Source organism: Sturnus vulgaris, chromosome 12, assembly GCF_052056855.1.
Source record: "Sturnus vulgaris isolate bStuVul1 chromosome 12, bStuVul1.hap1, whole genome shotgun sequence".
Lineage (NCBI taxonomy): Eukaryota > Metazoa > Chordata > Aves > Passeriformes > Sturnidae > Sturnus > Sturnus vulgaris.
In genome coordinates this window covers 14,307,463-14,334,861 of record NC_142254.1, presented here as the reverse complement: position 1 = coordinate 14,334,861, position 27,399 = coordinate 14,307,463, and the positions used below count along the sequence as shown (strand labels likewise).

Genomic DNA, 27,399 nt, shown 5'->3' with positions numbered 1-27,399 from the left:
AGACTGATGGGCTATTTCAAGCTTTTCACATCAACTGAACCTGCTGTGGAAGCCCCATGTGTTTCCACCAACTGACAGAGACGTGCTGAGGAGGCTGCAGTCCTGTGTTTCCCTGCTGTGCATTCCAGGCCCTGCCTTCCCCTAATGCTGGCAATTTTCTGCATCCCACTGAGCTGCCCAAGAAAAACAAACCAGTCAAAGGTTAACCCCAAAATGGGAAAGTTATTCAATTTCTGGCCAGCTCAACTCCCTGAACCAGTTTGTGATGGGCCAGAGGAAGGCCTACAGCCCCTGGGGTGAGACAGGAGAATCACATCAACCCTGATGAAGGCTCAGAACTAGAAGACAACTGCTGTAATGCACATACATGGCATTCCTGTTTTGCAGCAGGACCACAGTTTTAAAAACCAAACATTTAACACAAGGGACAAAGGGACAAAGATAAATGGTACCTCTAAGAGACTGAACCAATGCTGCAATGGAAGGCAGCCAAGCAGCTGTGCCTATGGAGCACACGCTCCCTGGGAACAGAAGCCTTTAACAACACAGTGATACGATGCTGCTGCTTTGAGACCTCCAGATACAGCCACACCCATTTCATTCAAGAAGCTGCAGAAAACACAGCAGGCACAGGGCTGAGAGTAGAAAGCTGGTCTGAGAGCTCTCAAGTATGGAAGACCACCAGCATTTCAAATGCTGTTCATGACCAGCTGGTACTCACGTGATATAGTCCAAAAAACTTGCCAGGGGCTCATAGGCGTGGTTCCTCATGTGACGGAACTCCACCACCATCTTCTCCTTCAGCTTGTCATCAATGACAGACACGGTGAGCGGGGAGGCTTCATTGGCCAGGAAGTTCCCATAGTCTGTGCTCTGGAGGTGCAGTTTCAAGTCTGAAAAAGAAAGAATAATTCCACTCTAGAGGGTTTTGGGCTGGGCTTGGGGGTTTTTTTTCAGCATAGCCAAGAAAGCTGTTGCCCAGCACTTCTCTAGGCACTCTCTTCTCTGAAGATCACCTAGACAAAACCCATGTGTTAGGTCATACATTATATTTGTGCTCAGTTTTAGCATGGACAACCCAAATGAACGAAAAGATCAGTATTTCACCATATCAACCTTACCTCATCTTAAAGACAAATCTGTGACACCATCTGTGTAACTGAACACACACACTGGTGCCAGCTGTTCACTCTGCTAGGTCAAGGTGGAAGCTTACTAATTTTCTAGGATGTACTTGCTAGAAATCTAGGGGGAAAAAAAAATAACTTAAGCACTCCTTCTAGCCAAAAGGGCTCTGGTTGCAGGTTCCTCTGAAAAAAAATCACAATGAAGAACCTAATTGCACACACAGCAAGTCTCCCCAGATACTACTGATGTGCAGGCATTTGTAAAGCTTTCAAAGACAGAAAGAGCAATTTAGAAATTATAAACCATCTTGGTCTTACATTATCAAAGCAGCCCAGCTAATTGTGCTGGTAAATAGAATTCAGGCATTATTAGGTAGAGAGGGGCTAGTGAAGATGAAGGCCATTTTAAATCCATCTCACAAGGCAGGCAATCCCAGGATGGAAGAACATGCTCAGAAGTCTTCCCTTTCTCCAGTTTCAAGCAGAGGAAACCTTTGTTTCCTCTGTTACCCCAGCTTGCAGGTCAGGTGCCCAACCAAGCTGCAGTCCTAGCCAACAAGCAACCACAACATGCTGAGTTCTGTCAAGATAAAAACCCTGTTTGAGCCAAAAGCATTTAAGTGTCTCTGTGGAAAAACTGAATCCAGAACTAAGGAACGTCATACAATCCTACTCCTCAAAGCTCTACTAGTTGCATTGGTACACAATGTTCATCTCCCTTCAGCTTCACCTCAGAAGGCCAGTGAGGCAAGCATCCTCCCAGGGATTCAAGACCTTTATGGGGTAAGGAGAGGAGCTGGAAGAGTTGAGTCAAACCAGATGTGAGCACACCGTCCAGAGAAAACAAAAGACATTTCTGCCTGGTTTTTCTGAGGCAGCATTACTGATGCTGCCTTTCCCTTCCACTGAGCCATACCAGTCCTCAGCATTATGGCACAAACATTCACAGCACTGAGGTCAGAGCAAGCACTCAGCATGGTTTGAGGAGTTTGATCTTTTGACATTACACCCAGCCATGGGAATGAGCTGGAGAGCTCCTCCTCAGGCTCCAACCTGAGCTTGTGCAGGATGTTACTGTTCTCAGCCCGAGGGATCAGGGGTCAAATGGCTTCCAAGCCAGCTGGCTCTTCTGGGTATTTCCAAGGAGGTCTAGCAAAGATGGTTTTGACCCAGCACTCTATAGTTACAAAGATGTTCCCACTGCTCAGTGTTGCACAAAACAGATGGAGTTTATAGGGAAGGAAAATAAAGGCCAGAGACTCAAATACCACTCAGTGAGTATTATACCCATAAGCTCAGATTGCAAGGGAAGGCACAAAGAACTACAGTAGTTGCATTCATATACCTCCTACTTGCAGTTTCCAGTAGCTGTGCAGAGCTCTAATGGAAGCTAAGCCTGCCCAAAAAGGCATGTGATGTTGTTTTGCAGCATACAGGACCTTGGAGAGGAAGCAGCTATTGCATATCCTTCCAGATCTGCCTTCAGTAGGGAAGCTGCCAAAGCTTGTTTCCTCCAGTCCAATACCATTGGTTTGTTTTGGTGTCATCACAACCTGAAACTCTGCTTTTGAGGTTGCAAGCAGCTGCTCTACTATCATGTCACTTGATGCTGCAGACTCAGTGACACAAAAGAAGTTTTGTATTTCCAGGAAGTCAGAGCTGCATTACATCTAGACCAGAGGCACACGGGCTGCACATTGTGCCTTGCAGGCTCTCCAATAGCTCTGAGCAAGCTCCCACGAGCTGCTTGGCTGGAACATTTTGCCCTGCTCCATGAAGGGGTTGTGCCCCCAACTCCACAGCACAAGAGCCAGCACATTATGTTGCAACTGGAATAAGGGCCAAGTTTATATAACACTTGGAATTCATTTTTACAGGGAAGGCCAGCCACAAACTGCAGAACTAAACTTTTCTGAATCTCTTAGCATCCAAGCAGACAAAATGGAACATATTTTCCAAAAATTGGACGGGATTTATGAACCCTGATTCAGTGCATCCCACGGTGTATCAGTGCTTTACACCAGCTTGTCCTCCTCCAGCTGCTGGGCTAGTCACCAAGCTTCAGCCTAGAGGGTTCGGGAGCTTTTAATAGGACTATTCACATGTCGAGCTCCTCAGATGAGAGCAAACTAATCCCGTGGTTTCATAAATCTGCTGCCAGAAGAGCTGTCCCAGTAGCACGGTGACTAATAAATGGACACACTGCTGAGCAAGCCCCAAGCTCTCCAAAAGCTCAGGTTCCTAACACAAGCTTAGACTGAGCCAGAGTTGCAAGAGCAGCACCGTGGCAGGGGCAGCTGCCAGAGATCCCACACGCTGCATGTTGATAAGACACTGGCTGCAAGGCTTTTCCCGTGCCTCTCCCCCAGCTGCTGCTGAAAAGGAGGGAGATCTGCACCTAGAGCCCAGCCCTGCCTGATGAGCTCCTCCAGATACCCACAAACAACAACACAGAGCCTCAACTCAGTGATTGATTTGAAGAGATATATTTGCCTGTTTTGGCATTTTCCCAAGCAGTTCACACATTTTATGTAACAGACTGAGCCAGCATTTGGCAAGGGAGCACTTGAATGACCACAATACTCTTGTTCTCTCTCCTCCCCCGCAAAATCTAGGAAATTATGGCCAGGTCACTGCTCTCAGAAAGCTGTCTCGTGCAAGAACACAACCATTTGTCAGAATGACAGCCTTTTTCAGCTGGGTAGGGTAGTGCTTGGGATTACCATGACATGTACTTACAGCCACCTCCTATCAACTCTCAGATCAGGCCCTCTGGTTTTCATGCAGCTGCCTGTAGATGAGGCACAAACACAACCAGAGCTTAATTCAACACACTGCTGTGCCAACACCTTTACATTTCAGATGACATCTTCACAAGAGACTTTATATCCACACTAATGCAACTATCCTCTCCTGCAAGTTTGCTTTGACATAACAAGGAACCAAGTCATTAGTCTGTGAGACATCTGTCAAAGCCTTTTCTGTAAGCCCTGCTCAGACAGAGTGATCCATGGCCCCATCAGCTCAGACTTCCAACCCTTCCTTCTTTCCTGCTGTAACTGCATTGCAGAGCTCTGAATCAAGTTAAGGGCTCTAGCACTTCCAGGCAAGGACTGATCCATCTTCTCACGCACAGGCACAGAATCAGCTTCTGCAACTTCTGAGCTGATGTTTTCACAAAAATTACCTGCTGTAACCATGACATCTTCCTCCAAAGCACCTGGAGCCACCACTGCCCATATAAAAAAATTAAAATATCATTTGCCATCTCCCAGGCTGCAGGCAGTAAAGCAGCCGAGGGATTACACAGCAGTCTGCAGATGAGCTACATCGCCCACATCTCCCTCCAGGAGACTGCAGTCATTACCATTTGCCTTGTTGCTATTTGTTTGGTCTGTTTATAGCCACCTCAGACACTCCTGAAGCTGATTCTCTGAAATCTCGCTCAAGAACAACTCAGACTCTTTGTTCCCTGCAGAATTTAAGACCTTTCCTGTGGTTGCACACCACCAGCAGTGACGTGCTACCTCTTCTCTGTTGTCAGGCAGCAAATTCATCTGAGCCATAGTTAGACACAAAGAAGCATCATCTTTGTCTCTTTCCTCCATCTCACTTCTTACTTTTCATCAGTTTGAGATGCCCTCAGCACCAAAGAGCAGCCTTTGTTTCTACCCCATCCCTTCCTGAGACTGAACTCACTCCACTCAGAGCTTCAAACCCAGCACAGCCAGGTCATGTTCCATGAGCAGCCCCCCAGCTAGGCAGTCCCTTCCTAATCTGTCCAAAAGGCAAGGTAACCTCCTCATCTGTCTGCATTCCCAATAAGCTTTTTACCCCCTCCAAAAGCAGAGTGCTCAAAGTCACTCTGTAACCTCAGAAGTCCAGGGCAGGACATCAGCCCAGCACTTAGTGCAGGGGTTAAGGGAGAGGGAACAAATCACCCAGAAACTAAAACAAACAGGGCAGAAAACAGTCTCATGCTGCAGGAGCCGACAGCTGAGGAAAAACAAGATGAAAGCACTGACAGGCTGCCGAGAAGCAGTATCTGCCAGGAAACCCAGACACCATCATCATCTAACAAGGGGCAGGACCCAAACAAGGGCTGAAGCTGCACCAGTACTCAGAAGCTGACCTCAGCTGCTGCCTGAAGTTTAGTTAGGAGAAGCTATGAAGCAGGTCTCTGCCTGGTAAAGGAGGCCAGAACAAACAGCAAAGAGCCTCTGCTGAACCCTGCAGGAAGCCTGTGACCACAGTGTTTGTTTGCCACCATGATCTAGCAGGCTATGGAACTGCCATCATTCTTCCAATAAATTATGTTTTCCTGGAGCTTGTTTTAACAGGATAGTTGATGAAACAACCACAGTCAGTGGTTACACCCATACAGGATGCAGGACAAAGCACCAAGATTAGCAGGACAGCATTTTGGCCACTGTTCTGTTGCTGCACGAGAAGTCAGCATTCAGAAGACAAGAATGGTCTGCACTTTCCTCAGGTCTCACCTTGCCTGTAGATTCTGCCTCCTATGGCAGGAGAAAGCTCTTGGTGCCAGAAGCCAGTCCTGCTGCACAGTCCCAGCACACAGGGCTCCAAGATATCAGGAGTGTGACAAATCATCATTGTGTGAATGATGATGAAAGGTCCTCACCATATTAAGGCCTGGCTTCTACATCCCCCAAGTTCAGATTGAACCACTCTCAGAGCACAGGATGGATCCAAGCATGGCCACACCTCGGGACCATCAAGTGGCCTCTCCTTGCTTGGTAATTCACTACAGGAGCTGCACAGGAAAGGATCTATGCTGTTCCCCCTTCACACAGGAGAATACCATGAGCTCCACCAAAAGCACTTCTGAAGACAGTCTGGAGCTCTGCAACACCGCTATACAAGACAGGACATGCTGTCTGTGTGGTTATGCTGAAAGAGAAGCCCAGCTCCAACCTTCTTGGGGCCTAAATTCCAGGACCTCCATGATACAATGGAAAAGAGACAGGTAGCACAGCTTCCCCTGCTCTTCTCTCAGTGAAAGGAGATGTGCTGAACACCTCAAAGCAATGGCAGCCTGCAAGGAGAAAAAAGGATCCTTGAGACAATGAAAACAAAAGCACTCCATGGACAGATCCCATTCCTCCAAGTGCACACCACTGTTTCTATGGCATCCCAGTCCCCAGCTGTGCCAACTGCATGGACAGAGGCAAAAGCATTTACAGAGTGGTGGTACTGAGATGCAGAGTCTCTGGAAGGCCTTTCCCAAAAGAGGCCCACAGGCTTGAGCCAACTCCCTGCCATTCCTCAGCCTCATGACTCAGAAGGTGACATATCCTGCTGCTGGATTTCACCCACCAAGCACCTCTACAACACTGGCAGATCAGAAAGAAAGCAGCTTTCCACACTGTCGCTGTAGAAGCAAGAAGAAGTAGTAGCAATAGGAGCCTCAGGAACACTGACCTAAGGGTAAAGACATTCCTGGTTCAAGATGCTTTTGTGCCCTTCCTGGGCTCTGCATGCTTTCTGCAGGAGAGCGCTTCACAGACCAACAGTAAAGTCAGCTGATAACTTACATTCCAGTCCTAGACTGAACTCTGCTGCTTAAAAGCATCACCACTGCTCAACTGCATCAACAGCTTTTCATTCTCCTGAAAGAATATCAGACCTCTGATAGGCCACCACAGCTTGAGGAGCTGTAGACGACTCACCAATCTCCTGATAGTAGAAATCTGGGCGACTCCTAAATTAGGTTGCCCCAAACAGATTCCACTCAAGCACAGATCCACGTTCACAGCACTGGAGCAGAGGAAAGCAGCTCCAGGTCCTTCACTGACACCTTGTGTCAGAAGCAGGAACTGGATACAACAGCGACCGCCAGGCAGGTTCCAAACGCTCCCAGCTCATGTGTACTGCACAGGGCCTCGGCTGAGAAACAACCAGGACTTTTGGAGCTGAAAGAAGGGATTAAACGCGTTATTGCTAAAGGGTTTAAGAGAAAGCTTAAACCAAAACAGTTCTCACACACACCCCCTCAATCCTGGACATGTTTTTCTGCACTTCTTAAGGCCAGCACAGGAGCCTGCCTGACCACAGACAGCCCATTTGGCTCTCTGTTTCTGACTCAACAAGGGAGAGCTTGGATCAGGTTATCTTGTAATCAGACAAGCAGAGACAACAGGGGATCACGCAGAAAAGCATGATTTCCTCCCTTCCAGCAGCACTAAACTGCCAGCCTAAGTCCTGAAGCAGATAAGTCTACCCCTTTACGCTTCCACACTGATCTGGGCACACCAGATGGAGAAGCATTTCAGACCTGGAAGCACAAGGTTCTCCAAGCAGCCAGATACCCGATTCCCAGAGCCAGACCCAGATCCAGATCCAGAAGAGATTTGGTCCTTCAGGCTTTCTTTATGGCCAAGGCAATCACTCGTTCCAGGACTGTTACTAACTGCAGAGCCAGACACGTGAGAGGCAGCAGCAAACACAAAACAGAGAATAAAGATGAATTTATCAGTAATTTATGCCTCAGTACTTATTTTGGCTGCTAATACATGAGCCACTGCCTGAATTTAGTGCAGACGAGCATCTGGGAGAGAAAGTTAAAAATCTGTGGAGCATAAAAAACAAGTACTGAAATGGGAAAATCAGCACTAAAAGGAAAGAAGAAAGAAATTGTTTGATCAGACACCTATGTAAGTAATAAAGAACAGTGCTCCTTTGAAGAAAAATTCCTCTCCAAAAGCATGCTAAGCAGAGGCACAGTGAGCCAAGTGAAGGAGGAACAAGACTGGCAGTGAATTTGGAAGAGCCTTCAGGTTCTGAATGAAGCCTGACCGAGAGCACAGCAGCAGCCACCACCAGAGAGCTGCTGGGGACAGAACAGCAACAATACCATGTCAAACATACGGGAACTCCAATGTGACTCATTCCAAATGCAGCCAACACCACTCCAAGGAAGAACTAGGTTTAAGCAGCTTGGTTCAGAAACTGAGAGAAAAGAGAAGCTCCGAATACAGAAGGACTCCAAAGAGGAAGTTATCTGCAGGAAAGGTGAAAAAGTCACAGTTCAGGGCATGCTGAGACTTGTGACTACCAAGAGAGCAGAAGTCATTCCCACTGCTCTCTTTCAGGCCCTGGGTTCCAGAGCAGGAATGAGAGTGACTGCTGCAAGAAAAGAGCTGGAAAAAAAAAAAAAAAAAAAAAAAAAAAAAAAAAAAAAGAAGCATAAAATGAGCTTCTGTCCTAAGTAAAAATGTACTGAGAATTTTTAAGGTAGAGACCAGGACACAACACAGCACTCAGTTCCCATTCTCTTGTTACCTGGAGTGAGCAGCTCCAGGTAAATTGCATCCAGTGTTCAGCTGGCCAGGGATTCATCTAAAATGTCAGAGTCAATTAACCACTCAGCAATGATCGTCTAGATAAAACTGATGCTTAACTAATTTTTTTAGAAGAAAGAATGATCCAATAAGTAGTTCCACTAAACAACACAATCAACATCTCTGGATACGTGTATTTCTAGTTTATTTCAAGACAGGCCTGATTTTAATCTTTATGATTTGTGATCCAGGTTCTATACACTAAAGAGTGAAAACTGCTAAGCAGGTGACCGATCAGAGCAAAAATTTAGCACCAACTAATTAGGATGATGAGCTGACCACAGATGATCATAGACCCGCAGAATAGTTTGGGTTGGAAGGGACCTTCAAAGGCTATGTACGCCAACAGCCTGCAACGAGCAGGGATATCTTCAACTGGACCAGGTTGTCTGGAGCTCCATTCAATCTGGCCTTGAATGTTTTCAAGAATGGGGCATCCAACACCTCTCTGGACAACCTGTGCCAGTGTTTCACCATCCTCATTGTAAAAAAAAAAAAAAAAAAATCCTCACGGTTCTGCAAGTTTGTACACACCGACCCAGAACAAAAGATGATGGCTGGAAATCAGAATTAGCCTCTAAAGAGATCACAAGATCACAGGCAGCAGGTAACTCACTGGTGAATTTACTCAGATGTGCACTAGATTTTTTTCCACTAGCGAACCTTCAATAACAGCAGGTACTTTCCTAGGTGACCTGATCTCCTTAAAAACTAATCATGGATATCAGGGATCTTAGATTATACCAACAACCTTGTACCAGGCCTTTAAAAGGCTTCCTACCCTTTAGGGAGTGAAGGCACAAACACGACTCACCAGCAATGCCTGTCAAAACCCACCAGGCTCCCACAACTCGCAGGGCACAGGGCACAGCTACATGGCCACCTCAGGGAACCCCAGTTCCCTCACAGCTCTGTATCAGCTGCTGCTGTCACACGGCCAGGCTGACCGGGAAACTGAGTCAGCTGAGGCGGGGGGACAGGACGGGACAGCGACTGCGTCCTCAGCCGTGGGATGAAGAGGGAACAGCGCCTCATAAACGCCGCTATCGGCTCTTTTCCCCACTGCCAGACAGCCCTTCGCCTTCCCTCAGCCTCCCACCATCTCCCCTCAGCCCACAGCCCGGACATTCCCCTCAGGATGGCGGGGAGGGGGGGGCTGTTCGCGCTTTGCCTCAGGCCTCACCGTTACTTACCCTCCAGGCTCTCGCACTGCACCAGGTTCACGTAGTCCCCTTGCCGGAGTACCCCCGCTTTAAAGCCGCGCACCAGCCCTTCCAGGTACCCGTTATCCACGTTAAAATAGAGCTCCGGGAAACACGACATGGCGGCAGCGACGAGACGGCAGCGCTACCGCCCGCCGCCTCACGTGACTGGCGGCGGGTCACGTGGCCGCGGCCCCTTCCCCTTCCCGGCAGCCATTGCGAGGCGGGAACGGCCTGGGGCGATGGCGGCGGCTGTGGATCCGTGCCCCTGCTCCGGCTGCGCGGCGCCGAGCGTGGGGTTCCCCTTCACTACACCTCAGCCACCATGAGCGATACAGGCAGAAGAAGTATAGACAAGTAAAACTCGTATTGTCGCCTACTGCCGAGACACCGCTGCTACTAGTCAGGAAATACCTAGCCAGTTAAAGGGCTTTGCCAGGAGCCGCTCTGTTAAAAAAAAAAGATTAAAATTTGCGCGATGTAGAGGTGTTGCAAAATGTGGGGTATGTCAAGGTTATCTTAAGGCAGGATGTTCTTTGGTGTAAGACCTCATCAGGAAGAAGGGGATCAGTTGAACAGGCAGCAGCCAGCACCCCCCTCACTCAAGAATATCCTGGAACAAGCTATAATGATGTAATAATTCAAGACGGTGATGTACATCTACATGTACATTGTTAACTTGGTGAAATACTCGAGGTTCATGTATCCTAGAGCTATCTTAATTGTAACACTAAAAATCACGCCTGCTGGTCAAAAAGGCCCTGCGCAGGTGAAGACCCTTCCCATGAGCATGAGGATAAGTTAGCTGGAGTTCCATGACTTCTATGGAAATTATTAGCCAATCTTAATAGTGGAGCTGTTCTCGGGAAATTGCTTACCCTGAATTTCTCTGTGTAAATAATGGCATAGAAAATCTGGTGGGGTGTACTGGATTTGTGGAATAACACTGAGCACCCAGGCTGGAGCAGCTCTGAAATAAACAATCACTGTCTCTCTGAAGTGTGTCATTATCGGCTCGGTGCACACCAAGGAACAAACCTGATTTTGTGCATAACAGCAACATAGCCAGAACATCACCTTGGGTACCCCTGCTGCTGAAACCCCACTTATGTAGCCAGGAGAGGCACATCTGTTTTGACGTGGATGTGTTGGCTGTGTGGACGCTGTGCCCAGGCCACCCTCACCTTGCTGCCACCCCCTCTCCCCTGAGAGCCCGAGCAGATACATCACGCCATTCCCACTCTGCAGTGGCTTTTGCAAAGGGCTGCTTTATTGGAGCTGCAGAGGAGGAGGCACACACAGGGGTGAGGAGCTGGCAGCCCAGCAGGCGCTAGTTCTTGCCGCAGGGGATGTTGGTGCTGATTTTCCTGCAGTAGCAAAAGGCGTTGAAGAAGCGGCAGTAGCAGGTGGCACAGGGGTCACAGCAGGGGATCTGCTGGCCGAGACAGGACTCCAGGAGACGGACACAGCGGCGGGGGGAGCGCTCCTCACGGCCCTCAGCCTGCAGTTCTGTGGATGATGCCTGAAGGGGAGAGAGGAGGAAGAGGAGGGGAAGAGCTGGTCCTCGACCACTGTGCCAGCAATAAGGAACTGCGTGGGAGAGAGCCAAGAGTGGCTGTTGAAACCTAGTGTTGCCAGCAGCAGAGGCTTCTGTGGTGTTCAACTCCAGGCTCTATTTTCTTCTAGAAATCACTGCTGAGCCCTGTGGACTCTCTGCAGGCATTACGGCCTCATTCACAGTCTCTCAAAGCCTTTCTGCACACATTTATTTTGAAGCACAGCCTGGACTTTAGCAAATCGTGCTGTGCCTTCTGCCCAAACAGAGGCACTAGGGGCTGAGCCAGGCAACACAAGGCACTTCCCAGCTAGCTCCTGCTCTGCAGAGGCTTCCTGGGCTGCACTTGAGGTTAATTAAATGAATTACAGGAGCACAGGCTTGGACCACTCTCCTTTGAGTGCTGGAGTCCCCTGCAGGTCTGAGCAGCCTCAGCTCATCCCAGCTGCTCAGGTGATGGACAGATAGTCTCGTTCCAGGCAGCACTGTGCTGGGCTCCAACCCCCCCTAGCCCGAGGGACACAGAGAAGGCTGCAGGGGCCTGAGGCCGCCCCACTCTTAGGGCTGTCTGTAAGAAAGCTCAGGGAGCCATACCTGTGGTTCCAGCAGGCTGCTTCTCTGCACAAGGTCACCATCAGCTTCTTGGACCGCCAGGGCCATCTGCTCAAGCCCCAGCCTTGGGAGAGCTCCTGCGAGATACAGAGAGACTGGACAAGGAGGCTTCTGGAGGGTCAGCTCTGATTCTTCTCCCTTTGCTCATGTGTCCCCACAAAAAAAAGGACCCCACTCCCTGTGGGCTGCCAGACTACTGTCACTAGCCAGGGCCAGGAGAAACTGTGCTGCTTTAAAGGGATCCCCTAACTCTGGGTGTGGATCACCAGTTGAGTTTTGGGGCCGAGGGTTTTCCAGCAGTTGATGGGGGCAGTGAGGAGCAGGCAGGCACAGAACTCACCTGCCGGTTCTGCAGACACCTCCTTGACTTTCCGCTGCAGGCTGGTGTGGCGGGCTCTGTCCACCCGCTCCAGCCCACCACTCGCCTTCTGCAGGTGGCTACAGCTGAGGTCAGCAGTCCTGAGATCCAGGACAGCTTGGATCCCCTGCAGCAGCCCACAGCACAGCAGCAGCACGTTCAGCATGGTCCTGGGGGACAACCTGTGCAGAAGAGCCTGGCCAGCATCAACCCACCTGCTGTCAGCCTGGCCTGTCCCCTCCACTGCCATGACCCCTGCCATCCCGAGAAGTTCTGTGTCAGTGAGGGGCAGCCTCTGCCAGCACAGCCACCATTCCCAGCTGTTTCTTCCCTTGGACTTGAGAGCCTTTTTTTGGGCCCACAGACACATGGGAGCAGAAGCCCTCCCAAAGGTCTCTCATATGCTGTGGGGCACTCCACATGTGAGCACATTCATGATCTCCCCACAGAAAGGGGTGACCAGCAGAGAATGGACTGAGATTTGATCTTTTTGTGGCAGTTCAGGTTCTGCCCCAGACACAGCAGCCACCAGACCATTGAGGTGCACAGTGTGTAGCCAAAACACCTGCCAGGGATCCTGCCAGACTCAGAGCCTGGAAGTGCCACTAGAATCTGAGTGCTGGGCAGGGAGATGGACCATAGCACACACGGCTGAGGGTCAGGCTGTGGGCTTTGGGGGCCTGGAGGCTCTAAAAAGTAGGTGAGCTCTTAGGGAGCAAAAGGAAAGGGGCCAAGAGGTGGTAACCCAGTTGCTGCTGTCAGCCAAATCCTGAGGAATCCTGCACCTGCTGCTTGGGCACCTAGAGGTTCCAAATCTGGCTCCAGAAACCCAATGCTGGCCACTCGTCATCTCCCTATCCCACAAAACCACCCAGATCTTTGCTGGGAGAGACCCCTTGGCACTGTGGGGAGCCCCACAGCCACGGGCATCCCATCCCGCACACTCCCAAGTCCCTTCCCGTGGTAAGCACTGACCTCTCCGAGCAGAGAAGGGATTGCTCTCCACTGCTCCACTGAGCCCGCTGGAAGCACCGCTACTGCTCTCTGTCTGTGTCCTCCTCCCCACATGTTTACTGGGATTTATATCTGCTTTTTATTAAGTGCTGCAGCCACATGACTTCACTAACTACGAGGTAGGTGGGAGTCTCTGGAAAATGGGCTTTGTCTGGATAGAGAGGCAGCCAGTGGGGTGATGCATGGGAAGGGGGGACTCCTGCTTTGTGCCTTGCACAGATGCAGGAAGGAACAGATTCCTGTTAACTCCAAACTCCCAGGTTTCTTGGAAGTGATCCCCACTGTCCTTGCAGCCCACTTCCCTTTCCAGCACCAAGGCTGAGGACATCTCCTAGTTCCCAAATACAGAAATAACAGGGCTACAGTCTCCTCACCAAAGCCATGCCAAACTTGACTGGTTTTCAAAGGGAATGTATCTTATCTGTATCTCCTGGCAAGCATCCACTCATAGTGCAGGGCCTCCAGAAGTCCTCCAGCTCCTGACCACATACCATCTGCAGATTCTACAAGCTTCCACCTGTGTTAACTGCTTTCTTACTCATGTCTCATTTGGGAAACCTGCATCTCCCCAGAGCCAGGCTCCTTTGGGGAACACTTGTGGCCTTGAGTGACTGTAAGGGTCGGTCCAAAGTTCCCCTCAATTTTTGCTTCCCGACCGTCGCAAGGAGACCTCGAGGACCCCCACCCGGGTTGACTCCAAACAATGGTTTCCTGCCTGGCCAAGGTGGATGCTCGTGACTGTGTGCAGGTGTATTGTGTTCACTGGACTGTGCTGTCACGGCACCAACCAGAGGTTGTGTTGTACCACCAACTGAGGACTGCTTGACCGTACCTGTCTCCTGCAGCACCACACAATGGTCCATAAATCTTCCCACCTCTTGGCCAGAGGCCACTCGCTTTGGAGAAGGACTATAAAAGAGCGACCCTCTGGAGAAGACCCTTTGAGATCTCTCCACTGATGAAGGCCTGTCTACCCTCTGGAGAAGACCCCTGAGATTTCCCCATGGACGAAGACTCGTCTATCAGATGACCCGCGAGGACGCCCGTCTCGTCTGTTGGTAGCTATTCTCCCATCCCCTTCTTTCCTTCCCCTCTCCCTGTACCTTGTTCCCTATACCTCTCCCCTCTACCGTAACTGAATTGTTGGCATTTGATGAAATGCATTGCTGTTGTTGAATAAACTGATTTTCTGCTGTTGAATAAACTGATTTTGTCCCCTGCATTTTGCCTGTTTGCACCTTTAAGATCAAAAGAACCATCACGACCCCCGCTCTGCATTAATAGCAGATCGTGACAGTGGCTTCAGCCCAGCAAGGAATTGGGGGAATAAGACATAATAGGAAGGGTTCAGCAGGCTCTGCCATACCCAGCAGGGAAGGCTGACAGCCCAGGCTCTGTCCTCACCAGGCTGTCCCTAGACCAGGAGGACCCCTCAGGCTTCCCAGCAGAGTATGAGCCACTGTTCCTGGCTGCAGCACCATCTCTGGGGCTCTTTGCAGGCTTCCTCTGCTCCTACATCCCTTGTTGGCATGATTTGATTCCTGCTGCATTTGAGGGACAGGCTGAGCAGGCACAGGACCAGTGAGGAGCTCATCTGCCTTGTGTCATTTTCTCCAGCTGCGAGTGGCTGCTGGAAACACTCACCACCCATCTGATCCCCCAAAGCACAACACCCAGTCAGGATCCCCTGCATGCCTCCTGCACCCCACATGCCTGGAACAGACTCATCTTGGGTGAGAGGCAGGTTTGGCAGCCCTTCCCATTCCCAAAGCCCAGGTGGGAGCCGAGTGTCCCATCCAGCCCTAGCTCCTCCATTCCTCAGCCCTGGGGACTCCGGGTCCGCAGTCCGTGCTGCCCCGGTTCCCGCTGACACCAGCCCCCGCACGGAGCCCTCAGCACAGCTCATTAGGGCCTGTTTGCAGCCGGCGGGGCCGCGGGCCAGGACTTCTGGGAAGGCATTAGCGGGAACGAGGGCGGCCGCGCTGAGAGCTTTTTAATCTGCAGGAGCAACATCTGCTTTGTGCGCATCCCGATGGCCAGTAACGAGCTAAATGAGGCGGCCGGCCGCTCCCGGGCCGCTTCCAGGAAAAGACGGCTTAAAGCGAGGGGGAAAGGGGGGCCAGAGCTGCGCTCCCGGCTCAATGGTTCAGGCTCCAGCGAGGGTGGAAGCGGGCGATGGAGCGGGTCAGTGGCACAGCAGAGATGCCCGTGAGCGGGCATCCCGGGCAGGAGCCTCCAACAGCAGGACCCTCCGGCGACAAGCCCGGGCTGGGGGCTCTCCCTCTCCTCCTGGAAGCATCCAGGCAGGCTCATTTAGCTCATCACCAGCCCTCGTTACCGCTAAGACCAACCGAGTCCCCGCTACCCCAAACATGCAGTAACGAGCCGGGTCGCGGGAGCTGCCGGAGGCAGCAGTACCCGGAGAGTGCCTCTCCGGAGGTGCGATGAGCATCGCCCCGGCCTCAGCCCCGCCGGGCCGGGCCCTTTAAGGCGCGATCCCGGAGCCGCCCTGACGTCAGCGGGGCGGGCGCGCCCGGGCACCGCAGCCCCGGCGGTCGCAGCTCCGCGCCCCGGTGAGTGCGGCTCGGCCGGGGCGCACCGGGTGACAGGGACTGGGGTGGGTATCGGGGTGCCCGGGGCGCTGGAGGGGGAGCATGGGGGTGCCCAGGGTGCTGAGGTCTGGAGGTGAAGACATGGGGGTGGCACGGATGTTGGGGATTGGAGATGGGGATACGGGAGTGACAGGGGTGCTGGAGACCTGAAGGTTGGCCTTTTGGGGGTGACCCGGAGTGCTGGGAACTGGAGATGGAGATGTGAGGGCGCCCAGATGTGCTGGGTAGTGGAGGGGAGCATATTGGGGTAGCCAGGATGCCGAATACCTGGAGGTTGGCCTTATTGGGGTGCCCAGGATGTTGGGGTCTCGGAGTATGGGGTGACAGGGGTGCTGGCGCTTTGGAGGCAGGGGTATGGAGTGCTCAGGCTGCTGGAAAGCAGGAGAGAAGGGGTATGGGGCTGCTCAGGGTGTTGAGGGACTGGAGGCAGGAGTATTGGGGGGCCCAGAGTGCTGCAGTTCTGGACACCTGGAGGAGAGGGTATCAGGATGTCCTGGGGTGCGGGGAAGTAGAGGGATGTCCAGGATTCTGGGAACTGAAAGGGGGGTGTTGAAGGCTCAAGATGCTGGGGACCTGGACATGGGGATTATGGGGTGTCCTAGGATACTCAGAAGATGGAAGTATTGAGATCTCCAGAGTACTTGGAACTGGAGATGGAAATACAGAAGGGGGTTTAGGTTCTGGAATGGGGACTAGGAGATGGAGTGTCAGGGATGCCCAGGCTGCTGGAGACCTGATGTCCTGGCAGTGCTGGTGTCAGTGGTCCTGGTATTTGGGAGCACTCCGTCCCTAACCCCACATTGCTCAGCATCTCCTCCATCCCACAGTGCCTGATGCCTGTCCCCACCTGACGACACCGCCATGGCCGGGGCACAGGGCTGCGGCGAGGGCAAGATTGCAGGGCTGTACGACCTGGAGCGCACGCTGGGCAAGGGCCACTTTGCAGTAGTGAAGCTGGCCCGGCACGTCTTCACCGGGCAGCGCGTGGCTGTGAAGGTGATCGATAAGAGCAAGCTGGCGGGGGAGGCGGCAGGGCAGCTCCTGCAGGAGGTGCGCTGCATGAAGCTGGTGCAGCACCCCAACGTGGTGCGCCTCTACGAGGTCATCGACACCCACGCCAAGCTCTACCTCATCCTGGAGCTGGGTGATGGTGGGGACATGTTTGACCACATCATGCGGCACGAGGGCGGCCTGGCCGAGCCGCGGGCCAAGCACTACTTTGCCCAGATCGTCCATGCCATCTCCTATTGCCACAAGCTCCACGTGGTGCACCGTGACCTCAAGCCCGAGAATGTGGTCTTCTTCCAGGAGCAAGGGGTGGTCAAACTCACCGACTTTGGCTTCAGCAACCGCTTCCAGCCCGGCAAGATGCTCACCACCAGCTGTGGCTCCCTGGCCTACTCAGCACCAGAGATCCTGCTTGGGGATGAGTACGATGCCCCAGCTGTTGGTAAGGGCTGTGGGGTACCCTGGGGACCTGCCTCCCTCCTGTCCCTTGCCTGGAGCATGGTCCTGCCAGCTCCCACTTGGCCCCTTACACTAGAAGCATATGGTGGCACTGCTGTCCTTGTAAGGAGTAAACCTGTCCTTTGGGTGCAGCCCTGCCTGGCACAGCAGGGTCTTCCCTGCAGAGACCATCCCGGCATCCACAAAGATCCCGTAAAGTGATGGTTGCTGGAGAGAGGAAAAAGCCCAAGCAGGCTGTGAGCCTGGCGTGGCAGCCGCCAGGAGAAGGAGTGTGAGGATACAGCTGCCAGCAATCTGGCGCTGGTGGTTATTTGGTGGGGTGAGGCCGGAAGGAAATCTGCTCGGGATGCTGCTGTTTGGGCGGAGGAGCTCTGAAAGTTTCCTTTGCTCCATCCCCGCCCTGAAAACCACTTCCTCCCCATGGCTCCCACTGCTCTTCCTCCCCTGGCCAGGGTGCAGGCGTCTGGGGAGACTGTCCCAGGGCACAGGGAGCTGGGCTGGGGGCTCCAAGAGGCTCTGCTGTGACAGAGGGGACGTGGGAGGGAAGCAGTATCCAAGCTGGCTGGCTGGCTGGAATTAGGGCAGGAGGATTTAGCAAAGCAAAACACGAGCCCTTAAAGGCAAAAGCCCAGTGTTGGCTCAGGGAAAGGCGGATCCCGAGTTGAGAACAGGGATAGCTTATGGAGGCGGTAGAAAAATAAGCTGGTGGCGCTGTAAAGGGAAGTGAAGGGAGAAAACCGACGCAGATGAGAAATTTTCAAACACTTGACTTAAGCAGCTGAAGGTATTAACGGAGCGCCTCAGGGCGTGCTCAGCATCCTAAACCCACACATCTGCAGGAATTTGTGTTTTGGGCAGGAGGAGCCAGCGAAGATGCTTCTGGCTCCATCCCTGTCCCCAGGACAGGAATCCTGCTCCAGCTGATCCCCATGCAGCTGGAGAGCCCAGATCAGAGTTATGTCACTCTCCAGTTGCTGTAATATCTCCTAAAGCACAGCCCAGTTCCAGGATGGTTGTAGTGGGGTTTGGGAATCAGGGAGCTGAGGAATGATACGGAACAGTGCTGTAGGTGGGTGTATGACCAGGGGGAGCAGGGAGAGGGGCAGAGCTCAGGGCTGGCCTTTCTGTCCCTGCTTGGACAAGGTGATAACACCTCAACTGCTTTGGTGAAGTCCTTTGAGACCTGATTGGAAGTGGGGATGGGAAGGTGTTTCCCTGCCTCGGTGGGAATATGGTCTCCCTGTCTTGGGGCAAGATCTGGGAGCTGTCACGTCCAAGGAACACTGGTCACACCAGTGAGCACTGGTCTCTGCTGGAGCACCACTGGGGGTGAGGCAGCCCCTCCCAGGATCCCTGGGGTGGGGAATCTCCTTGGTCATGGTGAGTGCAACCTGAACTGCTGCTGCTGCTTCTTGCAGACATCTGGAGCCTGGGAGTCATCCTCTACATGCTGGTCTGCGGCCACCCCCCCTTCCAGGAGGCCAACGACAGCGAGACCCTCACCATGATCATGGACTGCCGCTACACCGTCCCTCCCCACGTCTCGGCACAGTGCGCTGAGTGAGCACCACCCCCTCACTGTACCCCCAGACCCCCCCCCGGGCTGGGTTCCCCAGCTCTGGCAGATGCCTGGGAGCTGAGGTGGGAAGAGTGGGCAAAGCTGCTTACTTTGGGGTTCGCATAGTGCTGCAGGGCTGCAACGTCACTCCTTTCCCTCAGTCTCATCTCCAGGATGCTGCAGCGGGACCCAAAGCAACGAGCGTCCCTGGAGCAGATCGAGGGCCACCCGTGGCTGCAGGGGGTGGACCCGTCCCCTGCCAGCCGCTCCCTGCTGCCCCTCACCTCCCACAAGCGCGTGTCTGAGGAGGAGCACGAGATCATCCTCCAGGCCATGATGTGCGGGAACATCGCCGATCGGGACACCATCCAGGAGTGAGTGATGGGATGGGGTTCTGGGGGTCCCTCCAAGCATATTCCTTGTGTGCTGATGCAACTCCCTCGGTCCCACACAGGGCGCTGGAAGCCGACCGCTACAACCACATCACGGCCACGTATTTCCTGCTGGCAGAGAGGATGCTGCGGGAGAAGCAGGAGAAGCAGGGCCACCGCCTCAGTCTCGTCTACAACCTGGCCAAGGAGGTACAGAGCAGGTGAGCCCCCTGGCTGTCCCCCATCCTGTGTCACCCTCTCCACCATCCTGGGTCCCTAGTATAGGGTCTTGGCCGGTCCCCTGTCCTTTTCCTTGTCACAGTCCTTGTGATGCCCAGCTGGCTACTGACACCTCTCTCCCCTTCCTCAGGCCCAACTTGTCAGACACGTTCGGCTCTGTGGGCAGCGCCGGCAGCCTCCTGCCCTTCACGGAGACAGGCGGCCTCGCCGGGGGGACCCGGCTGCCCCCTGGAGGGGACATTGGCGGCCGGCAGCCCACGGGGACCCTGCTGAAGGTCCCTGCGGTTGACACCACCATCACCAAGAGCACCCCGGCCCTGCAGCAGATATGTGAGGAGGAAGAGGAGGACGAGGAGGAGGAGGAGAGGCCCAGCGCAATGGAGAGAAAGAGCAGCTCTCTGAACCAGGAGCAGATGCGAGCCTTCCTGCGCGCCCACCGCCCGCCCGGCCGCGGGGAGGTCTGGGGGCCGGGGGTTGAGCTGGGGGTCCGGGGTGGGCGCTCGGGGGTGGCCTGGGCTGGGAAGAGTGTGAGTGGGGGCCGGGGGCCCCCGGTGCTGCGAGGAAATGGAGCTGAGCCCCCACGGAGGGAGGAGGACACAGAGCCTGGGGGCTCCTCAGCACAGTTCCCCAAGGAAAGGGGAGCCATCCTGTCACCCCAGAGCAGCTTGGCCGGAGTTCCCCAGGTACTGGGGAAAGAGACAACTCGTGCCACGTTCCCGAGTCCTGCAGACACGTCCCCAGGGCAGGGGGAACAGATCAGCCCGGCCCAGCAGTCGGTGGAGAGTTCGGGCCCTGAAGGGGGCGCAGAGAGTGTGATCAAGCTGGACCCGGGCAAGAGCAAGGGGGGCAGCCTGCGGGACAGGCTCCTGCAGTTCCCGCTCTGCGAGAAAGCCCTGGCCTTCAAGCTCCGGCCGGGCTCCAAGGAGAGCCTCCTATCACTGGGGCAGTTCAATTGCTGCCATGTCATTTAAGGCCCTGGGACTGGCCCCGCTGTGGGTTCTGGGAGGGCGCCTGCTCCCCTGCCTTTGGTCTGTGGTGGCTGTAGGGCTAGTGGGTGGCACAGTGCCCTGCTTTGTCACCCGTGGTGGCCACCCTGCCAGCACCCACCCTGGAACCCGCTATGACAGACCATCCCCCGGACAAGCCTGCCCAGGGTGAAGCAGACTGGGGTCCATCCCCACACTGGCCAGTGTGTCCCCAGAACTCTGGGACAGTTCCATGGCCCTGCCGGAATGGGATGGACCATGACACTTTTTTAACTACTAGAATTAATTTTTTTAAATAGTCTATTTTAATGTAATTAAATAGAGATTGCTATATCCCCCCAGCTCCCCAGCCCCACAGTGTGCATGGCCTGAGGCTGGGCTGTCCTGCCTGCAGCCCCCCCACCAGCCCTGGCCGGGGCCAGGCACAGCCTGGCCCGTGACCCCAGGCCGTCCCCTGGGCCCTCCCTGCAAATAAGCTTCCTATTTATTATCTCTTTGTTTTCTTGCTGGCAAGAAATGAATGACGACGGAGGCGTGGGCCGGAGCTCGGCCTGAGCCGTGGCACATGCGCGTGGAAGGATCGGAGCCGCTGGGAAGCAAAGTTTGTCAGGACAATAAAATAAGCTCGTGGGTTGATGCAGGTGCAGTGTCGTTGCAAAAACATCACTGTCCCCCCAGTCAGGGGGCCAGGGATGGTTTCCCTGGCACCAGGGCTGGCTTTAAGGGAGCATCCACCTGAGCTGGGGTGGGCAGGGGGCCACAATGGCGCTCAAGGCAGCCACAGATGGGTGTAAGGACAGGGGTGATGAACACCCAAAGGTGAGAGAGGGCCTGGACATGCCAGAAGGCAGATGCAGGCTGCTGCATATTCCCATGAGAGTTAGTCACACTCAGCCCCAGGGTGCCCCCAATAGCTTTCCCCACTCTCAGCCTGGAGCTACCCCTGAGCCCCCAGTTTCAAACCCAGCCTGGGCTTCCTTCCCTCCAGCTCTGCTGTTCCTCTTCTATCCATCCTCCTCCTCCCTCCTTTAGGTGTACCCCGATAGCTCCCTTTTCTGTCCTCATCATCCAACATGAGATCTCTCTTGAGTACTGAGTGTTTGGAAGAATGGAGCAATGCTGTGTGGGTCTCAGGTGAGATGGAGCCACATCTGATCAGCTTGGGGAGTTGGTGTTAGGAAAAGAAGGAGGGGGTGCCCTGGGTACCCTGCAGCCCCCACAGGGCCCCAGCAGCAGGAGGGGATGCTCCTCCTGCCCACATGCTCCTTTTCGTGATCCTAAAGGATAAAGCCACCGCCTGAACAGGGGCTTGAACCCTGGACCCTCAGATTAAAAGTCTGATGCTCTCCCAACTGAGCTATCCAGGCTCACATTTGGGCTCAGGGGTGCATGTCTATGACAGGCAAGGGGGGACCCCGCTTTCCTAAAGCATTGCAGGACAATGTGGGGACGCACTTTGATATTTCACACTCCCACGCCACCCCAACGAGGGTGCCAGCACAGGCCAGACTGAATACCCGGGTTCTGGGAATCTCACTGGGCACTGATCAGGCACAGGGATGCGCCCTGGGAAGCCGCCGGTGCCGCAGGGATGCGCAGGCGGGGAGGGGAGCAGGATGCTGCGGGAGAGGCTGTAAAACCCCCGCCGCTCGCAGAGAGAGGCAGGAGGGTCCCGCCGGGGGACAGGAGCAGCAGCGGGGGCTGTGGCCGCTCAGGGCTCCGGGCTCTGCTCTGTGCCTGCAGCAGCCTCGGCTCGAATCCGAGTCCCAGCGGCGCTTCCGCAGGAGCCGCGTTACGGCAGGAGGGAGGCGGCTGCGGGGAGTTGGGTTGCATAGACCGAGCTTGGGTGGGCACCTACAGGTGCCACCTCCCATATTCTCTTGCCCTTCCTCCCCATTCTTCAGGAAGGGGCCCTTTTGCCCCATAGGGAACCCACCCTGCCAGTACATCCTTGCCAAGCTCGGAAGGGACTGGACAAGATTAAAGGCGACCCCAATTGCAGACGGGGTGGGAGAGCCCCAGGGACAGCCCACAGAGAGCCCCGTGGGGCCTCTTTAGACACCTCGTGCGCACTAATTGGCTTCATTAAAGCAGCCAGTGATGGCATCAGCCCCCCTTCTGCTGAAGGCTGGGGACAGCACTAATGAGCCCGGAGAACGGCCGCCTCGGGACGGCCCTGGAGGGGAGATCAGAGCCCGTAGGTACGGTGGGAGTGTGCGTGGTGTCAATTAAACAAAAGCACAAGCTTAAGTACCCTGATTAATTAGAGCCCGCTGCTTTTAACCCATGTCTGGAGCTGTGACCGCACAGGTGCACGGCCCCACGGTCGGACCGCAGCCCCCGAGGTGCACCGGCCTCGGGGTGGAAACACTCGCAGAAAGACATGTGGTGGTCCCTGGATCCCACAGGGAGGCACCACAAGGACCTCAGACCCTTCAGGGAGGTGCTCGGAGGCTGGAGCCTACAGAGAGGAACTGTGAGTACCCCCCCGCCCCACGAACAGAAGGCTCCCGGGCACGTTTCCGCCGCTGCTCCCCCCAGCCCTTTCTGTCCCTTTTCGGCCGCCGTTAGCCCGGCCCATGGAGGCGGAGTCCCCCGCCCACCCGGAAGGGCCCGACCGGGACCACGTGGTGTGGGACCACGTGTTGGCAGCGTCATGGCGTCGGCGCCCAAGAGGTTCAAGGTACCGGGGGCTCCCGGGGAACTGGGGACACACTGGCTCTTGGGATGGCGGCACTGAAGGGATCCGCGATCGGCCTCATGGCTCCTTCCGTTTTACCCCATGTTTCCATCCACAGACGGCGGTCGAGAGCGGCGCCCAGGGGAAGAGTAGTGCCGACCCCCTCTCCGGGTTCCTGGCATGGTGCGGGCGGGCCGGGGTGGAGCTGAACCCTAAGGTGAGGCACAACGGGCCGGCCCGGGTATGCCCTAGGGCCGCCCTGCTCTCTTCGCTCCGCCCCTGACCGCTCCCTCTGGCCCCAGGTCCGCCTCAGCGGGGAGGGCGCGGTGGCGGGGTACGGGATGTTGGCCGCCGAGGAGCTGGAGGCGGGAGAGGTGCTGTTCACCATCCCTCGCACAGCGCTGCTGTCCCAGCACACCACCTCCATCCACGCACTCTTACAGGAAGGTGAGTGCAAGCTTCTTGCGCCACTCGATTCTGCTGTGCTTTTTAAAGGAATAAATAGGTTTGTGGGAAAACGTCGGGAACGTTCCTGATTTGTGCAGGATGCTGTAGGGCTGTTTGATACCACTCACTTCCCTAAGAGCTGTGGTGGACAGGGAGAAAAGTCCATCGGTGCAACAGTTCCAACTTCTAAGTGACAGGCACTCATACTATGCTGCTTTCCTTGAAGCACTGATAAGAAAAAGAACCATTCCTGAAGGCACGCAGAGCCTCAGGCTGAGGAGGGCAAGGCCATGGGGCCTGGAAGAGCTCATCCATAACTCCAGAGAAGAAGTTCCTGGTCCTTCTTGAGCTCAGGACAAACCCAAGACAAACCAGAATAAAAGCTCAACCCTCATCTCCAGGCTGAAGATGGGTACGGAGGCTTGTCATATCAGGTTTTGGTTCTGAAATACAGAACTTAGGTTTTCTCCATCTTGTTTGGTTTTGTAGCCCAGGAGTCTCTGCAGAGCCAGTCTGGTTGGGTGCCTCTCCTGCTGGCCTTGCTACACGAGTACACAGCCAGCAACTCCCACTGGCAGCCATATTTCTCCCTCTGGCAGGACTTTCGGAGCCTGGACCACCCCATGTTCTGGTAAGGTGAAAGCAAGGGGGCCTGCAGAGGCTCAGTCTTACAGCTGAAGGCAGGCACAGTCCAGGGGCAGCATGCTGAGTATTGTCCTGGGAAGGGATGTGGTCCTGCTGGGTGACCCCAACCTTCTGTTCTAGCCCTGTGCTGGCATTGGCCAGGAGCCTGAGGGGCCCTCCTGGAGTTGTGTTACAGGCAGAGCCAGAAAACAGGGAGCTGGAGAGCATGGGGAAACTGAGATATTTAAGGAGGAAGGAGTTTATAGACCCTTGGCCCTAGCACAGACAGAGAAGAGCCTGTTTTTCTTGCAACAGGCCTCAAGAAGAGCGAACAAAGCTTCTGCAGGGCACAGGCATCCCAGAAGCTGTGGACAAGGATCTAGCTAACATCCACCTGGAGTACAACTCCATCATCCTGCCTTTCATGAAGGCCCATCCTGACATCTTTGACCCGAAACTGCACACTCTGGAGTTGTATAAGGAGCTGGTGGCATTTGTCATGGCTTACAGGTGAGAAGTGAAGGCTTTGCTCCAGCAAGGAGCACAGACAGGGGAGTACAGGCTGTATTAGAGGTTGCAGTTGCACAAGAATCTAAGTGTAAACTGAAGTTTGCTTGCCCTGTGCAGCCATGTATACACCACTGGCTTGTCTTAGCTTTCAGGAACCTTTGGAGGAGGAAGAAGAAGATGAGAAGGGGCCCAATCCTCCCATGATGGTACCTGTAGCAGATATTTTGAATCATGTGGCCAACCACAATGCCAACCTAGAATACTCTCCTGTGAGTGCAAAGCTGCTGTGCCAGGCATTGTCACAGCTCAGTTCTGTTATTTTAAGACCTTTGGGAATGGGGGCACAGCAAGGTGGGGTCTAAAACAAAGCCCTGTTGCACGTTTGGTTAGAAGGAGCTCAGGGTCACCTGAGCTCTCTGAAAGCCCCCATTGACCAGTCAGACCAGCCCAGCTCAGATGCTCTCCTCTCCCTGCTTGCAGCAATGTTTGAGGATGGTTACAACGCAGCCTGTGGGGAAAGGACAGGAAATCTTCAACACATATGGGCAGATGGCCAACTGGCAGCTGCTGCACATGTATGGCTTCGCAGAGCCCTACCCTGGCAACACCCACGACACGGCTGACATCCAGATGGTGACACTGCGCAGGGCAGCTCTGCAGCGTGAGTGGCACCCCAGCCCCTCTGGGAGAGGATGGCGCAGGGATCTCTGTAAAACAGGGATGACACGAAAAATAAGCCTGTCAACAGCATTGCAGGGGCGTGTTCACAGCTCTGCCGTCTTCCAAACAGGTGCCAAAAGTGAAGCACAGCGGCAGCTGGTCTCAGAGCAATGGGACTTCTTGTGCCAGCTGGAGATGGTGGGAGAGGAAGGTGCCTTTGTGCTTGGCTGGGATGAGGTGCTGACAGAGGAAGAGCTGTCCGTGGCCCTCAAGGTACGAATGGCCAGGTGGGGGAAGAGCTGCAAAAGGGAGCACAGAGTGCAGCTGGGCTAATCAGCAGTGCAGAATGGCTCAGTGAAGGGGATAAGCACCTGAAGGCAGTTTGGCACTAAGAGTGCTGTGTGAATAGTAGTAGGGGACGTGGTTGCCCATCTTCCTCTCCTGAAGTAGCCATCCATGGGTACTCATATATTTGTCTTGAATGGCTCTGTGGCCACTGCTGTCCTAGAAAAGTGTCAGAACTTTGTAGGTGACAGCTGAGATGCTTTACGAGACTTACCAATACCCAGATATGCTGTTTCTAACCCACAATTACTTGCACTTAGGTATCTAAGCCAGTTTTAGTCTCTTAACTTTTAGTGTAGCTGAGGAATAACTCACCTGCTCCACGTGGCTCTTCTGCTCCACAGAGGAGAAAGCCTGATGGACTCACACTGCCAGTGACTTACCCCTTTGCCTACAGGTGCTCTGCATGTCAGAAGAAGAATTCAAGGAGTATAAGGAGCAAGATGGCTGGGAAGACGACAGTGAGGAAGAAGAAAATTCTACCCTTTCAAATGAGGCCCTCTCCAGACTTAAAACCCCTTGCAAGAAGCTCCTTTATGACAGTGTGCTGCTGACCCTGGAGTCCTATGGGGCAGACCTGAAAGCAGAGCAGGACTTGCTAAATAACAAGGAGGCTTATGAGAAACTGAGTCGAAGGGAACAGCAAGCACTGCACGTGCGCTATGGACAGAAAAGGATCTTGCATCAGCTGCTAGAGCTGGTACAATAGAAACCTCAGTGCCCCTGGACAGGACCTGGCTGGGGCTGATCCTGAGGGAAAGGTCAGCCAACGGCCATCTCTTCTGTAGCAGAGAGGACAGATGGCATGACTGACTACAGCTCCACTTGTCCCTCATACAACACATGGATTTTTAGCTACCTCTACATAAAGAAGTTTCTTCACAACACAAAGGTGGTTTTGAGTGGCCTTATTGTACCATGAGAGCTCTGGAGCACAAATACCACCTCTTTCCAGAGGCCTTAAGAAACCCCAGCCATTCTAATGGCTATTTTAGGAAAGCAGACATACACTGCCAGAACAGCAGAGGATTCCCTCATTCAGCAGCGAAAATTTCAGGCAAGAGCTGCTCCTTGTCCAGATTAAGAGGGCAGAAATCCAGCTGTTAGCTCTTACCTTAGAGAGGGTCATAGTAAATATCTGGCAGATGGACCTGCTGACAACACTAAACTGTACATACAACACTTAACGTGTATGTATTTTACATTGAACATTTGCAAGAGTACAAGCCCATCTAGCTGGTCTTCATGTAGGCTCAGTATAACAAATACTTCCTTTTATTTCCACAGAAGGTATTTCTGTGTGGGCTTGAGACTATTCTGGAGGAAAACTGTCACAGTTCCACAGCTGTTGCAGGCTGAGAATTTGATACATACCCTCTGCTTGATGCAGTTCTATCCTGAACTCACTTTGGTTTTGCACGAAAAAACACTAACGGTTGACAGGCCAAGCTCTATTGAATAAAAATGAGTTTTCTTACCTAGCTCATGCTCTCTACTTCAACAGGGTGTGAAGCCCCATCTAAGTGCAGGGGAATTGTTGCTGATGCAGTTACAAGTATTGCAGACAAGCAAACCCCACACTGCACTCATCACAAAGCTCAGCTACAGCCCTGCCTGCAGGGCTTGGGGACAGGATGGTTTAACAGTACTGAAATGAGCTTTTTCTG

At 53.8% G+C, this 27,399-nt stretch overlaps 4 protein-coding genes and 1 non-coding gene across 10 annotated transcripts in view; 2 read left to right on the top strand and 3 right to left on the bottom strand.

Moving 5' to 3' along the window:
- Window positions 1-9,819, bottom strand: part of ATP6V0D1 (ATPase H+ transporting V0 subunit d1) — a 33,239-nt gene extending 23,420 nt beyond the window's left edge. The window contains exons 1-4 of one of the 2 annotated variants that reach the window (XM_088171956.1): window positions 9,685-9,819; window positions 6,821-7,063; window positions 5,627-6,186; window positions 722-893 (exon numbers count right to left, since the gene is read on the bottom strand). In XM_088171956.1, coding sequence (XP_088028082.1) covers window positions 722-893; window positions 5,627-5,744 — 290 coding nt within the window. In that variant the 5' untranslated portion in view covers window positions 5,745-6,186; window positions 6,821-7,063; window positions 9,685-9,819. The remainder of the gene's footprint in view (window positions 1-721; window positions 894-5,626; window positions 6,187-6,820; window positions 7,064-9,684) is intronic. The other variant, XM_014880754.2, reaches the window with a different exon arrangement.
- A 1,122-nt stretch (window positions 9,820-10,941) lies between these two features.
- AGRP (agouti related neuropeptide) lies at window positions 10,942-15,138 on the bottom strand. 2 transcript variants are annotated; one of them, XM_088171955.1, is made up of 4 exons: window positions 13,194-15,138; window positions 12,201-12,400; window positions 11,843-11,937; window positions 10,942-11,215 (listed from the first exon to the last, which is right to left on the bottom strand). In XM_088171955.1, exons 2-4 carry the CDS (start codon window positions 12,382-12,384, stop codon window positions 11,024-11,026), a joined length of 471 nt encoding a protein of 156 aa, XP_088028081.1. In that variant the 5' UTR covers window positions 12,385-12,400; window positions 13,194-15,138; the 3' UTR covers window positions 10,942-11,023. The 2 variants fall into 2 exon arrangements, with proteins under 2 accessions (XP_088028081.1, XP_014736252.2); XM_014880766.2 differs by having other exon boundaries at window positions 12,201-15,138.
- A 602-nt stretch (window positions 15,139-15,740) lies between these two features.
- LOC106855777 (SNF-related serine/threonine-protein kinase-like) lies at window positions 15,741-21,106 on the top strand. 2 transcript variants are annotated; one of them, XM_014880693.2, is made up of 6 exons: window positions 15,741-15,805; window positions 16,672-17,294; window positions 18,730-18,871; window positions 19,031-19,243; window positions 19,324-19,461; window positions 19,611-21,106. In XM_014880693.2, the coding sequence occupies exons 2-6, from the start codon at window positions 16,706-16,708 to the stop codon at window positions 20,449-20,451; spliced, it is 1,923 nt and encodes a 640-aa protein (XP_014736179.2). In that variant the 5' UTR covers window positions 15,741-15,805; window positions 16,672-16,705; the 3' UTR covers window positions 20,452-21,106. The 2 variants fall into 2 exon arrangements, with proteins under 2 accessions (XP_014736179.2, XP_088028078.1); XM_088171952.1 differs by having other exon boundaries at window positions 15,778-15,849.
- Window positions 21,107-21,222: 116 nt separating this feature from the next.
- SETD6 (SET domain containing 6, protein lysine methyltransferase) lies at window positions 21,223-27,213 on the top strand. 3 transcript variants are annotated; one of them, XM_088171954.1, is made up of 10 exons: window positions 21,223-21,600; window positions 22,875-22,942; window positions 23,265-23,363; window positions 23,449-23,593; window positions 24,083-24,224; window positions 24,533-24,727; window positions 24,873-24,996; window positions 25,208-25,388; window positions 25,518-25,660; window positions 26,130-27,213. In XM_088171954.1, the coding sequence occupies exons 1-10, from the start codon at window positions 21,540-21,542 to the stop codon at window positions 26,439-26,441; spliced, it is 1,470 nt and encodes a 489-aa protein (XP_088028080.1). In that variant the 5' UTR covers window positions 21,223-21,539; the 3' UTR covers window positions 26,442-27,213. The 3 variants fall into 3 exon arrangements, with proteins under 3 accessions (XP_088028080.1, XP_088028079.1, XP_014736180.2); XM_014880694.2 differs by lacking the exons at window positions 21,223-21,600; window positions 22,875-22,942 and adding an exon at window positions 23,053-23,149; XM_088171953.1 differs by lacking the exons at window positions 21,223-21,600; window positions 22,875-22,942 and having other exon boundaries at window positions 23,031-23,363.
- Window positions 21,761-21,833, bottom strand: TRNAK-UUU (transfer RNA lysine (anticodon UUU)). Its single transcript has one exon. It is a non-coding gene; the product is annotated as a tRNA-Lys (tRNA).
- Window positions 27,214-27,399: the final 186 nt, after the last annotated feature.

Bases quoted from the DNA above. Each gene is read 5' to 3' on its own strand.
- AGRP (XM_014880766.2), bottom strand. From the start codon at position 12,588: ATGTGTCTGTGGGCCCAAAAAAAGGCTCTCAAGTCCAAGGGAAGAAAC. The intron at 11,938-12,200 runs GTGAGTTCTGTG...TGTATCTCGCAG, and splicing joins GGTGTCTGCAGAACCGGCAG to GAGCTCTCCCAAGGCTGGGG. The intron at 11,216-11,842 runs GTATGGCTCCCT...TCTCCCCTTCAG, and splicing joins GCAGCCTGCTGGAACCACAG to GCATCATCCACAGAACTGCA.
- LOC106855777 (XM_014880693.2), top strand. From the start codon at position 16,706: ATGGCCGGGGCACAGGGCTGCGGCGAGGGCAAGATTGCAGGGCTGTAC. The intron at 17,295-18,729 runs GTAAGGGCTGTG...TGCTTCTTGCAG, and splicing joins GTACGATGCCCCAGCTGTTG to ACATCTGGAGCCTGGGAGTC. The intron at 19,244-19,323 runs GTGAGTGATGGG...GGTCCCACACAG, and splicing joins GATCGGGACACCATCCAGGA to GGCGCTGGAAGCCGACCGCT.
- SETD6 (XM_088171953.1), top strand. From the start codon at position 23,046: ATGGAGGCGGAGTCCCCCGCCCACCCGGAAGGGCCCGACCGGGACCAC. The intron at 23,364-23,448 runs GTGAGGCACAAC...CTCTGGCCCCAG, and splicing joins GGGTGGAGCTGAACCCTAAG to GTCCGCCTCAGCGGGGAGGG. The intron at 23,594-24,082 runs GTGAGTGCAAGC...TTGGTTTTGTAG, and splicing joins CCACGCACTCTTACAGGAAG to CCCAGGAGTCTCTGCAGAGC.